The sequence below is a fragment of the Bos indicus x Bos taurus genome, chromosome 2 (genome assembly GCF_003369695.1).
Source record: "Bos indicus x Bos taurus breed Angus x Brahman F1 hybrid chromosome 2, Bos_hybrid_MaternalHap_v2.0, whole genome shotgun sequence".
Lineage (NCBI taxonomy): Eukaryota > Metazoa > Chordata > Mammalia > Artiodactyla > Bovidae > Bos > Bos indicus x Bos taurus.
Genome location: NC_040077.1, coordinates 98095370 through 98111280, shown reverse-complemented (window position 1 = coordinate 98111280; position 15911 = coordinate 98095370). Strand labels below are relative to the sequence as shown.

Sequence of the window (15911 nt, the reverse complement as noted above, 5' to 3'; positions counted from 1 at the left end):
TTGAATTTCTTGTTTGTCAGTGAACTGAAGAAAAGAAATGTAGTTGATGGTTAATCACTGACCCCTGATTACCCCTTTATGGTCTGGCCCAGCTTACTTAATATTTAGAGTATACTATTGTAAGTTATATGTAAATATATTTAAGCATTATATTTTATGTAAATATATTTAAATATTATATTTTATATATTATAATAATCCCACATATGTGTGTATATATATAACTCTCTGTATATATTTGTATGTGTGTGTTTTAATTGTACCATTTTTAAGTAACTATCTCTATTCAATCCCTTTCACATTGTCTTAGGCATGTATTTTTATTCCCAGGCTAATTCACTTAAATAAGATTGATCCCCATGCTCCAAGTGAGATGCTCTATGGACGAATGGGCTATATCAGTGCTCTCCTGTTTGTTAATAAGAACTTTGGAGAGGAAAAGATTCCTCAGAGCCATATTCAGCAGGTACCACGTTTTGTGCTTTCTGGCGTCTTTTTACGACCCCACTTCCTGTCTGCCTAAACTGTTGGTTTCCCTGTTGGCACATCCCAGGTAGCTGGCCGGGAAGGTGTATCTTGACCTCTGAAGGTCAGGCATGATCCCAGCACCACCAGCTTCACATGGGGTGCTGTGGGACACTGAAGGGAGTGACTCAGAGTAAGAAGTCCAGCTGCTCCATTTGAGAGTTCAGGGGCCATTCAGAGGAAGATAAGGGCCAGAATAATCCCGTGTGCTTCTCTGAGTACAGAGTCAAACTGTGCCCATTCATGGCCATAAGGTGATGTCTAACTTGTCATGTTCCCCAGTACCTGTTAGCAAAAATCCCTTGTCTCCATTCTAATTCTTTCCTTATTCTGGTTGGGTTTCTCTCTGTAGATTTGTGAAACTGTCTTAACTTCTGGAGAAGATCTAGCTAGAAAGAGAAGGTTCACAGGAAAGACTCCACTGATGTATGAATGGTACCAAGAATATTACGTGGGGGCTGCTCATGGCCTGGCAGGAATTTATTACTACCTGATGCAGGTAAGAGGTGGTAACGATGAAACTAGAATGTGGTTCCTATGGTACTGTCTAGGGTGAGAAGACAGGTGCTCCAGCTCAGTTTTTTCATTCTGTCAACTGCTTCATCACTCTTCTGGTAATTACCTGGCCTAGATAAACAAGAGTAGTGCCTGCCAAGGGCTTCCCTGGTGACTCAGTGGTAAAGAACCTGCCTGCGAATGCAGGAGATACAGGTTCAATCCCTGGGTCAGGAAGATCCCCTGGAGAAGGAAATCACAACCCACTGTAGTTTCTTGCCTGGGAAATCCCATGGACAGAGGAGCCTGGCAGGCTACAGTCCATGGGGTTGCAAAGAGTCAGACACAATGCAATGACTTAATAACAACAGCACTTGCCAAAGTGTATTTGAAGTGTATTAGCGTAAAAGGCGCTGTGCTTTGAGATGATGTTTGATTTGTAGGTGACCATACTTGCCCACCTCATGCCACTTGTGCAGAGTAAGTGTTTTGACCTATTCTTCTATATGAAGTGCCCTCTGCTCTGCTCTGCTCTTTCAGCAGATTCCTTGAATTAATACTGCTCCTCATTATAACGTACAACCCATTGAAAGAAGTTGCAGGAGTAAGAACAAAATCAGTAGAAAACAAGGAAGGATCTGCTGCCTAAAGCGCAGTTAGAGAGCAAAACTGAGGAGCCTTTTCAGTGGATTTTGTGTAATTTACCTGAAAAATAGCTGAATATGCCATGTTCCGGGATTTCCCTGGTAGCTCAACTGCTAAAGAATCTTCCTGCAATGCAGGAGATCCCAGTTCAATTCCTGGGTTGGGAAGATCCCCTGGAGAAGGGATAGGCTACCCGCTCTAGTATTTTGGGGTTTCCCTGGTGGCTCAGATGGTAAAGAATCTGCCTGCAATGTGGGAGACCTGGGTTGGATCCCTGGTTTGGGAAGATCCGCTGGAGGAGGGCATGGCAACCCACTCCAATATTCTTGCCTGGAGAATCCCCATGGACAGAGGAGCCTGGCAGGCAGTAGTCCAAGGGGTTGTAAAGAATTGTTCGTGACTGAGCAACTAAGCACAGCACATGCCATGTTCAACAGTTCTTTGGCGCTAATACTGTTGGCAGACATCAGCCAAAGCCAGATAGACCGAGGGCAAATAGAGTATTACAGCAAGCATAACCTGGAAGGGGAGGTCAGAAGAGGGCTCCTCATGAGAGCATCATTTCCAGGGGCTCGTCTAGCTCTGCTGAAGGAGATATCGGCACTTGTGCTTAAGAATAAGAATTCATGGCAAAAGAATACTGATTTTTAATGATGGTAAAGGTGCCCACCCTCAATTTCCCAAACTACAGTGTAACATAACGAAAAATGTTTCATTAATACATTCAACAAGAGAGCTTGGATATAAATGCTCATAGCTGGTTGAGCAGCTATAATAATGCCAAATCAACCTCACACCTGTCATTTCCCTGTAACTAAACAAGAACAGCAGAGCTGAAAAATAAAACCTTATTATTGCTTTTGAATGCATAACCATACTTGGAGTGTTACTGGCAGTAAGAGACCAGTTTATTCTGCACTTCTCAAATCAGAGTTATATAATTAGGGGTTTTGACATTTTAAGCTTAAATTCTTTTTTCTGGCACACTTCCCTCACTGACTCTCTATTTCCGGAAGTAAATACAGATTCTTCAAAGTTTTCAGGAAAGAAGAACAACTTCGATGTGCCAAGGTGAATTAGAGTCATACGTGTCAGTGACGATGGCTTCATGACCTTTCTTCGAAGCAGATCATCAGGAGGTGTCTTACCCTCTGCTTCCATGCATTTGGTTATAATAAGAAATCTGGAAACCCAAGTATTGCATTTTCCATTTGTACATTATTATCTATTTGAAATGATTTAATTTTTAATCCTCAAAGTCCATTCTGATAGGTGCATAAGTATCAACATGAAATGTAGTTTTTAGGCCATTTTGAGAACTTCTGCAAGTTTGAGGAGAATCCAGCCATTCAGCTCTCACATTTTAAACTGCGCTTGAACAATGTTCTTTGCGTAAAGTGGAATCTGAGTGTGTCTGCAGAACTTAGTGCGTGTTCAGTGTCCATGAAAGCCTATGGTCGGTATCGTCTCATGCCCTGCCACCACTGCCTCCTGCCTGACTTCACAGCACTGCCTCCCTCCCACCCCAAATGCCCGGCCCCTGCCTGGCAAAGACAGCACTGCATTTGTTGTTTAAAAGAAGTATGAGGTACACTGAATTAGGACCAGGACCAAAACTAAAAATTATATCAAAAGTATAGGCTCATATGCCATATGACACCAAATCCTGTAATTCTGTTCATTATTGTATCTAAATAAGCCTTCATAAGTATCAGTTCCAAATCTTTTGCAGAAGGACTTAATCTAGAGTCACACCAATTGGGGATTTAGATCCTAGGTCTCCCAACTTGTTAGCATCTTCTGTTGGAAATATCACCCACCATTACTCTAAATGGGCTTCACTGGTGGCTCAGTCAGTGAAGAATCTGCCTGTAATGCAGGAGACCCAGGTTCAGTACCTGGGTCGGGAATATTCCCTGCAGAAAGAAATGACAGCCCACTCCAGTATTCTTGCCTGGGAAATCCCATGGACAGAGGGGCCTGATGGGCTACAGTCCATGGGGTCTCGAAGAGTTGGACATGATTTAGCAACTAAACACTGCTACTACTTTAGATGAAAGCTGTACCTGATTTATCTAATGCATCTCTTTGTGGTCCTTAAAGTGTGCTTAAGGTACTAAGACCTTAGGAAACTTCTCTTAGCTCACATTCTTAAGCATTGGCTTTGGACATTTTTATATGTATCTAGATAAAAATAAATATTGAAAATAATATGTATATAAGGTTCCAGATGTAAACTGATAGCCTAATTTTGGTTTGTGCCAGTAGGTGAAAAAATTAGCTGGAATCCAAAACCATTTAATGACTTCCAATTCATTTTGGTCATCTTTTCCTCTCTTTTTAAACCCATCCCTGACAGGACTGAGTGACTAACTCTTTGACTTGGAGCGTTAAAAAGGACTGCTTGTTTCAGCAAAACTAATAATTCTCATTTTTGTTTCTAGCCCAGCCTTCAAGTGAGCCATGCGAAGCTACATAATTTGGTCAAGCCCAGTGTAGACTACGTCTGCCAACTGAAATTCCCTTCAGGCAATTACCCTCCTTGCGTGGACGACAGTCGTGATCTGCTGATCCACTGGTGCCACGGTGCTCCCGGGGTAATCTACATGCTCACTCAGGCCTACAAGGTAATACAAGCTTTCTCATGTTTAGAGAGAAGTTAGCAAACAGAGTATAAAATTCTATCACCTTAATTAGTTTCCTGTATAATTCTTCAAGGATACATAGACAAACCATTTGTTGGACCTAACCTCATTTGGCTATATGAGTTATAATTCATTCTCACAGTATCCTTTAATACCATAGCACACATTATTTCACAGAACAGGGAACCACTTCACTTGACGGGTAGAGTAGCCAAGATCTATAGTGTTAGTGGCAAAGACAAGATAAATATCCCAGGAGCTCAATGAAAAATAGAAAGGATTCTCCCTGGACATTGATGGTGGCAATATAAAATGGTACAGCTACAATAAAAAGCAGTTTGACAGTTCATCAAAAAATTAAACACAGGATTAAACATATGCTCAAGCAATTCCACTCCTTGGTATATACCTAAAAGAAGTGAAAATGAGGTTTCAAACAGGTATGTGTACACCAGCGTTCCCTAGCAGCATTGTTCACAGTAGCCAAAAAGTGGAAACAATCCAAGTGTCCATCAGCAGATAAATGGTTGGGCAAGATACGGTGTCTACATGCAACAGAATATGATTTATCCCTAAAAAAGAATTAACTTCTGATCCATACTACAACATGCATGAACGTTGAAAACATGATGCCAAGTGAAACACGCCAGAAACAAAAGGGCAGATCCAGTATAACTCCACTTACTTGCTGTGATGGGTAATGTGAGATATATAAAATAGACATATTCATAGTGAGAGAGTAGCGTAAAAGTTACCAAAGGCTAGGAGGCTGAGAATGATTACTTCGTGGGTACAGAGTTTCTGTTTGGGATGTTGAAAAGGTTTTAGAAATAGATAATGGTGATGGTTGTATTAATACAACATCAGTTCAGTTCAGTCGGTTAGTCATGTCCAACTGCAAACCCATGGATTGCAGCACGCCCATAAATAACTCCTGGAGCCTACTCAGACTCATGTCCATCGTGTCAGTGATGCCATCCAACCGTCTCATCCTCTGTCATCCCCTTCTCCTCCTGCCTTCAGTCTTTCCTAGCATCAGGGTCTTTTCCAGTGAGTTGGTTCTTGACATCATGGGGCCAAAGTATTAGAGTTTCTGCTTCAGCATCAGCCCTTCCAATGAATATTCAGGACTGATTTCCTTTAGGATGGACTGGTTGGATCTCCTTGCAGTCCAAGGGACTCTCAAGAGTCTTCTCCAACACCACACTTCAAAAGCATCAATTCTTCCGCGCTCAGCTTTCTTTATAGTCCAACTCTCACATCCATGCATGACTAATGGAAAAACCGTAGCTTTGACTAGACGGACCTTTGTTGGTAAAGTAATGTCTCTGCTTTCTAATATGCTGTCTAGGTTGGTCATAACTTTTCTTCCAAGGAGCAGGCATCTTTTAATTTCATGGCTGCAGTCATCACCTGCAGTGATTTTGGAGCCCCCCAAAATAAAGTCTCTTGGTGTTTCCATTGCTTCCCCATCTATTTGCCATGAAGTAATGGGACCATCACTTCGTGAACTAAGATGCCATGATCTTAGTTTTCTGAATGTTGAGTTTTAAACCAACGTTTTCACTCTCCTCTTTGACTTTAATCAAGACGCTCTTTAGTTCTTCACTTTCTGCCATAAGGGTGGTGTCATCTGCATATCTGAGGTTATTGATATTTCTCCCAGCAATCTTGATTCCAGCTTGGGCTTCATCCAGCCCAGCATTTCACATGATGTACTCTGCATAGAAGTTAAATAAGCAGAGTACCAGTATACAGCCTTGATGTACTCCTTTCCCGATATGGAACCAGTCTGTTGTTCCCAGTCTGTTGCTCCATGTCCAGTTCTAACTGTTGCTTCTTGACTTGCATACAGATTTCTCAGGAAGCAGGTCTGGTAGTCTAGTATTCCCATCTCTTTAAGAATTTTCCAGCTTGTTGTGATCCACACAGTCAAAGACTTTGGCATAGTCAGTAAAACAAAAGTAGATGTTTTTCTGGAACTCTCTTGCTTTTTCGATGATCCAACAGATGTTGGCAATTTAATCTCTGGTTCCTATGCCTTTTCTAATACCAGCATGAACATCTGGAAGTTCACTGTTCACATTACTGTTGAAGCCTGGCTTGGAGAATTTTGAGCATTACTTTGCTAGCATGTGAGATGAGTGCATTTGTGCGGTAGTTTGAACATTCTTTGGCATTGCCTTTCTTTGGGATCGGGAGACTCAATATGCAAAATTTGCTGGCATACTGAGTGCAGCACTTTCACAGCATCATCTTTTAGGATTTGAAATCGCTCAGCTGGAATGCTGTCATTTCCACTAGCTTTGTTCATAGTGATGCTTCCTAAGGCCCACTTGACTTCGCATTCCAGGATGTCTGGCTCTAGGTGAGTGATCACACCATCGTGATTATCTGGGTCATGAAGATCTTTTTTGTATAGTTCTTCTGTGTATTCTTGCCACCTCTTCTTAATATCTTCTGCTTCTGTTAGGTCCGTACCATTTCTGTCCTTTATTGTGCTCAACTTTGCATGAAATGTTCCCTTGGTATCTCTAATTTTCTTGAAGAGATCTCTAGTCTTTCCCATGCTATTGTTTTCCTCTGTTTCTTTGCATTGATCACCGAGGAAGGCTTTCTTATCTCTCCTTGCTATTCTTTAGAACTCTGCATTCAAATGGGTATATCTTTCCTTTTCTCCTTTGCCTTTAGCTTCTCTTCTTTTCTCAGCTATTTGTAATGCCTCCTCAGACAGCCATTTTGCCTTTTTGCATTTCTTTTTCTTAGGGATGGTCTTGATCACTGCCTCTGGTACAATGTCACAAACCTCTGTCCATAGTTCTTCAGGCACTCTGTCTATCAGTTCTAATCCCTTGAATCTATTTGTCACTTTCACTGTATAATCGTAAGGGATTTGATTTAGGTCATACCTGAATGGTCTAGTGGTTTTCCCTACTTTGTTCAATTTCAGTCTGAATTTGGCAAATAGGTGTTCATGATCTGAGCCACAGTCAGCTCCCAGTCTTGTTTTTGCTGACTGTATAGAGCTTCTCCATCTTTGGCTACAAAGAATACAATCAATCTGATTTCAGTGTGGACCATCTGGTGATGTCCATGTGTAGAGTCTTCTCTTGTATTGTTGGAAGAGGGTGTTTGCTATGACCAGTGTGTTCCCTTGCCAAAACTCTGTTAGCCTTCGACCTGTTTATTTGTATTCCACAGCCAAATTTGCCTGTTATTCCAGGTAGTTCTTGACTTCCAACTTTTGCATTCCAGACCCTATAACAAAGAGGACATTTTTTTTGGTGTTAGTTCTAGAAGGTCTAATAGGTATTCATAGAACCATTCAGCTTCAGCTTCTTCAGCATTATTGGTCAGGGCCTAGACTTGGATTACTGTTATATTGCATGGTTTGCCTTGGAAACGAACAGAGATCATTCTCTCGTTTTTGAGATTACAAACAAGTACTGCATTCTGGACTCTTTTTGTTGACTGTGATGGCTACTCCATTTCTTCTAAGGGATTCTTGCCCGCCGTAGTAGATATAATGGTCATCTGAGTTAAATCACCCATTCCAGTTCATTTTAGTTCATTGATTCCTAAAATGTCAATGTTCACTCTTGCCATCTCCTGTTTGACCACTTCCAATTTGCCTGGATTCATAGACGTAACATTCAAGGTTCCTATGCAATATTGCTCTTTACAGCATTGGACCTTGCTTCCATCACCCTTCACATCCACAACTGGGTGTTGTGTTTGTTTTGGCTCCATTTCTTCATTGTTTTTGGAGTTATTTCTCCATTCTTCTCTAGTAGCATATCGGGCATCTACCACCCTGGGGAGTTCATCTATCACTGTCCTGTCTTTTTGCCTTTTCATACTATTCATGGGGTTCTCAGGGCAAGAATACTGAAGTGGTTTGCATTCCCTTCTTCAGTGGACCACACTTTGTCAGAACTCTCCACCATGACCTGTCCATCTTGGGTGGCCCTACAGGCTGGCTCATAGTTTCATTGAGCTAGACCAGGCTGTGGTCCATGTGATCAGATTGGTTAGTTTACTGTGATTGTGCTTTTCATTCTGTCTGTCCTCTGATGGATAAGGATAAGAGGCTTATGGAAGCTTCCTGATGGGAGAGACTGGCTGTGGGGGAAACTGGGTCTTGTCCTGATGTGTGGGGCCATGTTTAGTAAATCTTTAATCCGGCTTTTGTTGGTGGGCTGGGCTGTGTTCCCTCTCTGTTGCTTGACCTGAAGCCAAACTATGGTGGAGGTTTTGAAGATAATGGTGACCTCCTTCAAAAGGTCCGATGCAGTCACTGCTGCACTCAGTGCCCCCAACCTTGCCACAGGCCACCACCGACCCACACCTCTGCCAGAGACTCCTGGACACTCATGGGCATATCTGGGTCAGTTTCTTATGGGGTCACTGCTCCTTTCTCCTGGGTCCTGGTGTGCACAAGATTTTATTTGTGCCGTCCAAGAATCTCTTTCCGCAATCCTGTGTAAGTTCTGGTAGTTCTTTGGTGGGGTTACTGGCAACCTCCTCCCAGAGTTCTGCCGTATCCAGGTCTGCTGCACCCAGAGCCCCTGTCCCTGCAGCAGGCCACATACCTCCTCAGGAGACACTCAGACACAGTTCTGGCTCAGTCTCTGTGGGGTGGGCCTGCGTTTTGTGCCCTTTCCCAGATCTGGGCAGCTCAGATGACCAGGTTCTTGGTGAGTGCGCTGTCCAAGGTGGGCCATGCGTCTTAATCACCTCCCCGGTCCCGGCCTCTTGGTTTCCCAGGTGTGCCACAAGAACTCCATCTCAGATGTGCTGTATGTCTCCTCTGTAGACCTGATCTCAGGCTGTGACCCTCCTGGCAGGTGTCAGCCATCCAGAATCTCAGGAAGATTTGGTTAGCAGCTGGGAGCCTGCTCACAGTTTGGTGGAAGATGCCATCTCTGTGGCTGAGGTTGCAGCAGGCCCTTGCCTCTGGCTCAAGCCTGCCTCTCTGCCTCTGGGCGGGGAGGGACCAGTGTGCAGGGGGCTAGCTGTACTTTGGTATTCCCTCAATCCTTTGTTCTGTGAGCAGGCCAGACTGTGCATTAGGGGTTAGGTTGGGCTTCCCTGGTGGCTCAGATGTTAAAGCGTCTGCCTGCAATGTGAGAGACCTGGGTTCAACCCTGGGTCGGGAAGATCCCCTGGAGAAGGAAATGGCAACCCACTCCAGTATTCTGGCCTGGAGAATCCCATGGACGGAGGAGCCTGGTGGGCTACAGTCCACGAGGATCCTGGTGGGCTGCAGTCCACGAGGTCGCAAACAGTCCGACACAGCTGAGCGACTTCACTTTCACTTCCACTTGGAGCCTTTCATGGGCTAGTTCTTTTCCGCAGTTGCAGTTAGTCATGTTTTCTGTGATTTGTTTGTTTTTTTCTTTTCTCCCGGTTATGTTGCTTTCTGAGATTCCAAAACTCCCCATGGACCCACCTGTGAGAGCATTTCCTACTGTATGGAAACTTCTCCCTCACGACTCCCTCCCCAGGACAGGTCTCCATCCCTAGCTCTTTTGTCTCTCCTTTTGTCTTTTATATTTTGTCCTACCTCCTTTCCAAGAGAATGGGCTGCCTTTCTGCCTGTTGTCCTCCGCCAGTGTTCAGAAGTTGTTTTGTGGAAGTTGCTCAGCATTCACACAATCTTTTGATGAATTTGTGGGGGAGAAAGTGGTCTGCCTATTCTTAAACCATCTTGAAACAACACAGGGGATGTAATTAATGCCATTGAACTGTCCACTTTATAAAATGGTAACTTTCATACATATATTTCACCATAATTTTTAAAATGCAAGTATCACTTCTGAAAAAGTATTTTATGACAGAGCCATAATCAAAGAAGCAAAGGTTTTTATTTGAGGGGGGAAAAATGGAAGTACACCAAGATATTGATGTTCATTGGTACGTGTTCTACAAATGACAGTTTTATAGACTCTAAATAGTCTCTGGCATCTTATGGTCTGAATAAGCCCTCAAATTTTGCCTTCAGAAAGTCAAATATAATACAAAAATTTTTTTAAACTGTCTTGCTCTACTTTTATACTGTAATGAGATATTAAAAATATCTACTCAGAAAATATTTCTCAGGAATTCCCTGGCAGTCCAGTGGTTGGGACTGTGTCCTATTGCAGAGGATATGGGTTCAGTCCCTGGTTGGGAAACTAAGATCCCACAAGCTACATGGCATGGGAAAAAAATACACACACAAACACACACACGTGTATTTTTCACATCTTTAATCAAGAGTTAGGAGGTCACAAAGATTGTAAAGATGTATCTCTATTTTTCTGACAAAGTATAGTGTTTATAATCAATTTTATAAACAGTTTCTTCTTCAGGGTATAAAGAAACTTTCTAATAGTGAAGAGCATCATTGTTACAGAGAAAATAGTGTTTATCCTTTGCAAAGTGACTAAGGATAATAGCAAGTTGCAAGTAAATAAGGCTACTTCGCCAGTAACATTCAGTTATACAAGCACCATGGCTCCATGGTAAAGAATCCACCTGCCAATGCAGGAGACATGGGTTTGATCCCTGGGTTGGGAAGATCCCCTGGAAAAGGAAATGGCAACCCACTCCAGCATTCTTATGTGGGAAATCCCATGGACAGAGGATCCTGGTGGGCTGCAGTCCATGGGGTCACAGAGAGTCTGAAAAGACTTAGCAACTAAAAAACATTAACAACACAAACACACATGCATATAAAACTTAGATCATATAGACGAGATCATGTCCAGTTATGTATTTAAAAACAAAAATTGCTAATAAATTATTGTAATTTTTCCCCACCAATATAACATATCTCTGTGTCTCTGAATTCTTTACCCTTTCTTACTAAGCCACCTCCCTTTCTCTTCCTCCCTTTTCCCATTTCCTTTTGTCTCCTATCAGGAAGGAAGGTCAATAGAAGTGTCTTTTATATCCCTTATACTAAACTCTGTCCCTTGACTCTGCAGGTGTTCAAAGAAGAACGGTATCTCAATGATGCCTATCAGTGTGCGGACGTGATCTGGCAGTACGGCTTGCTGAAGAAGGGGTATGGGCTGTGCCACGGCACTGCAGGGAATGCCTACGCCTTCCTGTCGCTGTACAGCCTCACGCAGGATGCGAAGTACCTGTACAGGGCCTGTAAGGTAGGATTCAGGACCGCCAAACACAGCACACCTTTGCAGAAATGGCTCTGGTTAATCTGATTTAATTCATTTATTTTTTTAAACCATAAGTCTATAGAACAGACACAGTTTAAGAAAAACCATTCAATTGAATTAGGTGTTTGTTTTTGTTTTTTTTAAAGGATATAATTCTACTCAACAGCATTGGTGGGGGATGTTGTTTTGCTGGAAGCTGTAAGGTGGTTTTGTTCCTTTCTTCTTTGATAGCCCTGGAGACGTGACTCAGAAGCTCATTAAATTCCTCCCATGCTTTGTAGTTTCTTTTTAGACCATCCATTTCTCTGGATTAAACCCTTTCCCTGCCTTGAGAATAGTTTTTGACTTTTCAGAGTAAATCTTAGAGACAACCTCTGTCAACTTTTAGGAGTCTCTAGAAGAAGTCATTTCAATAATTTAACTTGGTCTCGTTTTTAGTTTGCTGAATGGTGCTTAGATTATGGAGAACACGGATGCCGGACACCAGACACCCCCTTCTCCCTCTTTGAAGGTATTTTCCACACATCACTTATTTGACTTATAATATCAGCATCCACTTCTCTCCTTAGTAATATGTTGCATTTTATCAAGTTAATTTTATAGTTATTTTTAAACTACTTCTTTATTTCCTAATATGATAGCTCAGTATTAAAAATCCATTAGCACCCAGACCACTGTGGATCCAATAGTAGTAATTATGATGACTGCTGTTTATGGAGCCAGGCACATGCTAGGCATTTTGTAGATGTCATCATAAATCATCTCATCAGAAATATGTATTATTATCCTCATGTCATAGATGAGATCTCTGAGGCTCAAACAGGGAAGTCAGGCCATGAAGAAGGAGCTCACATATGGTAGATGGTAGGGCCGTGCCTTAAACCAGTCTGGCCCCACTCCCCCTCCTGTCTCCTACCTGCATAGAGAGGCTGGGCACCTTACTAGTGTTCCCCTCTAATGAGCTGCAACATATAAAAACAGACACCTGCTTCATTCAAATCGTATAAATTATGTTGTCATGTTGTTTATGGTGCAAAATGAAGCCACTCTATAAAAAATACCATCTTTTGGTGTAATAACTTCTGACTCTTTCTTTTCCTTCAGGAATGGCTGGAACAATATATTTCTTGGCTGACCTCCTAGTGCCCACAAAAGCCAGGTTCCCCGCATTTGAACTGTAAAAGGAAAGCTCCCCCTCTGCGCCTCACTGCATGAACCTCTCTTATCAAACCTTGGCTAAAGCAACAATAGAGTCAGGCTCTGTATGTAATTTAGTTGACTGTTTTTTCAGAATATGTCTTTAGTTCAGTTCCTTTTTGTTATTGACTTTTATTTTAAAGTATCCAAGGAAATCTTAAGTAACTTCAGTTTCTTCTAAAGGGAAGGTAGGTGATATGTATAGTATTTTGAGGGCATATTTGTATATATTTCAGAACTTAGGGGCAATTGTATTCTTACTTAAGCTTATGAATATAATCATCTGTTACTGTTCTAAAAATATTTAAAAGAAACTAAATGTAGATAAAGACATGCTTCTTGTTTGATATTGCCCTCCACCTCTTCTCTTTAGTATTTTAATAACAGTTTTATGACTTTGCTTTTCTCTAAGTGGTTGATTATGAAAGGGGACAAAATTTGGAAAAGTGTCAACTGGGCTAGGGACCTAAGCACCATTTTTCAAATTCACAATCTTTACCTAAACATACTTTCAAATTTGCCCCTTTTAGGGAGCATTCAGGCTCTATAATCCAACGCCTTTATCAAAAACTTCTAAAATGGGATGGTCGTTATATGAAAATTATGATTTGATGGTTATTTCAAGATAAACTAACAAAAAGTTTGTTTTTTCCAGATAAGCTAATACGTTTTGGAATTACTTAATATAAATGTGTTCCTTCTTTGGAATTAGTAAGATCAGGAAATGAGATTTCTATGTGTGAATATATTATGACCCAGGATTTGAGTCCACCCTTTCTGACTGACCTTCTAAACTTTAACTTGTGTTCTACTTATCTTGCAAAGACTATGCTTTGTAAAGTGTTGCCTGCTTGGTACAAGCCATCAGATATTTTCCTTCCTATCTATCTAGATGTTGGTCTTTTCACTAGATAGTAGAGCATTCTACTTGTTTAAAGAGGGAGGACAGGATGCTATATGGCAGAATCGCTAAGCTTTTGATAGAAATGCTGTTTATTGAGACAGTATTACCCAGTGATCGTTCTTAGAACAAATAGCTTTTGTCTCTGCATACTCTAGGCTTTAACACTCATCAGTTTCTGAGCCCTCAGGATCGGTTATTTATATGGTAGGTGAAGAATTCCTGGTGCTTTAAATTCCATACCAATGTTTTGACTTATCAGCTCCCATTCCTCCTCCTTCCATTGCTGATTTTCCCAGGCTTGTTTCGTCTTTTCTGTGTATATCCACTGATTTTGAAACATTTCGCCACTTTAAAAAACAGGGTCTAAGAATTTTAAATGTGCCTATTTCACAGCTCTCTGGGTCACAAAAATATGCTATTTTTAACTGGAACTTCGAACCAAATTCCCACTGAGTGTATGTTGATTCCTGTGAGTAGAAATCCCCTATTATTTTCCATGTAGCACCAAAATAGCTAATATTGTTGGAAACTGCCTGACCCTTTAAAGGCTAATGACAGTGGGATCTAAGACACAGTCCACTGGCTCAGTTCCCAGGATTAGCTTACTCTGTGACTTGTGTTAGTCAGGACAACCTTGTGCTTCTCAGATTTTGAAGTGCTGCTGGTAAGCTATGTGCCAGCTTTGCCGTTCTCTTGAGCGTGAGCATTTCAGATCAAAGGGGTCAGCATTCACCGTAAAGCTAATTTGCCTTTGGCTGGGTGTCCAACTTGAAAGAACAGAGCCCGTATGGTTTAGTTACATGTCTTACTATACGCTACCTGCACTTTCAGCTTCTGTATTTACTAACCAAGGGAGAAAGAACAAAAAACACTCTCTACTAACCAGAGGACAGTGATCACAGTGCTTCACCAAACATCTTAATTAGTTTAACTCCAGGAAGACATCAAGGCAGGGAGTAGAACGTTTTGAGTAAGATTCTTATGTGTATTTCGATTGCAGTTTAGCTACTGTCATCCATTAGCAAATTTATCAATATTGACATTAAGTTTCAGTTATTAAACAGGCAAGATTTTATACTTGTGCCATTGTTTGTTTTATTTATGTTTATGAGCGCAGAAAGTTTGATAGGATTTTAAACTCAGGCAAAGGGTATAAAACTCAGACTAATAACCTAACAGCATGGAAGAAACTGAAATTTTATACTAGTTTTCTTAGTTTTGAAAGGAAGAGGCATCATTTCAGTTCTGTTTCTGTTATATCATTTTTCCCTCAGATATTTTTCTCCTTGTTAAAAAAGCAAAACAAAATGAAAAACTTCTCAAAATTGCTTTCCAGAAAACTCAGTAGTATCTTTTATCTCTATGTAAAAACTAGGTAGTAAAACCTTAAAACTGTGTCAGGCAGTATTCATTTATCCTCTCGTGTGTTTCTGTGAGTGTCACATCAATTATTTACATCAATCCTATTGATCTGTGGTCCCATCAAGAAGTCAGTCTTTAATCCTTAGAGTCATTTGACTCCCTTTTCATCTTTGATGTCAGTTCCAATTACTTGGCATCAAAAGCCTTCACGGTAGGTAGAGTTTTAGGTAAAAGTGGCTATTTTCTCTCTTTTATTACAGCATCCCTGTATAACTTAATTGAGAGATATGCTTTGCTCTTATGTCCTCGAGTTAATTTGTGTCTGATTTTATAATGCCTTGCCTTCTCTTGACTGAGTTTGAAGTACACGATGAGAAGAGTGAACATTTATTCATCTACTCTTTCAGCCACTTGAACTCATCTGTAGTCCTCCTTTATTCATGCCGAGTTCTGTCTCCAGTGCTGCCCACCCTAAATAGGTCAGAGCACCCCACTTCTGTGTTGTTAAGCTGTAGAAGAACTGCTTCTCTCCAACAGGTACAAAACAAAGCATTTGGGATATTCAGGAATCCTACGCCAATGTTACATTGCCATTTATTGGAAAGGGCTGGAATTGTATGTATTTCTATGTTCTATAAAGGATTTATCGTACTGCTTCTCAATAAAATTTTATTACGACCATACATTGTCATCTGCTTCTTGTTTACTTTGGTTTAAACTTAAGAAATATTTTCTTTCAGTGGTAAATGATGGCTTTTTCTTTATACTCATTCCCTAGGACTTGCTGCTGACTTTTTCTTCATTGTTGAGTCAAACAAGATTTGAAGTACTTTATGAATATAAAGAGGAAAACATTTTAAAATCTGATCATTAATAGAATTAAGAAGAATCTACTAGGCTTCAAGCAGGGCAGTATATTAACGATCCCATACGTATGAGAATCCACCCTGTGGTTAATAAAAGTCTCATTCTAGA

General features: G+C 41.1%; 1 protein-coding gene across 3 annotated transcripts in view; it reads left to right on the top strand.

Moving 5' to 3' along the window:
- The window catches only part of LANCL1 (LanC like 1), a 49433-nt gene extending 33814 nt beyond the window's left edge, over positions 1-15619 (top strand). For all 3 annotated transcript variants that reach the window (XM_027566552.1, XM_027566533.1, XM_027566544.1), the window contains 6 exons: positions 331-466; positions 878-1024; positions 4110-4292; positions 11282-11458; positions 11912-11984; positions 12578-15619. In XM_027566552.1, the coding sequence (XP_027422353.1) occupies positions 331-466; positions 878-1024; positions 4110-4292; positions 11282-11458; positions 11912-11984; positions 12578-12654 (793 nt within the window). In that variant the 3' untranslated portion in view covers positions 12655-15619. The remainder of the gene's footprint in view (positions 1-330; positions 467-877; positions 1025-4109; positions 4293-11281; positions 11459-11911; positions 11985-12577) is intronic.
- Positions 15620-15911: the final 292 nt, after the last annotated feature.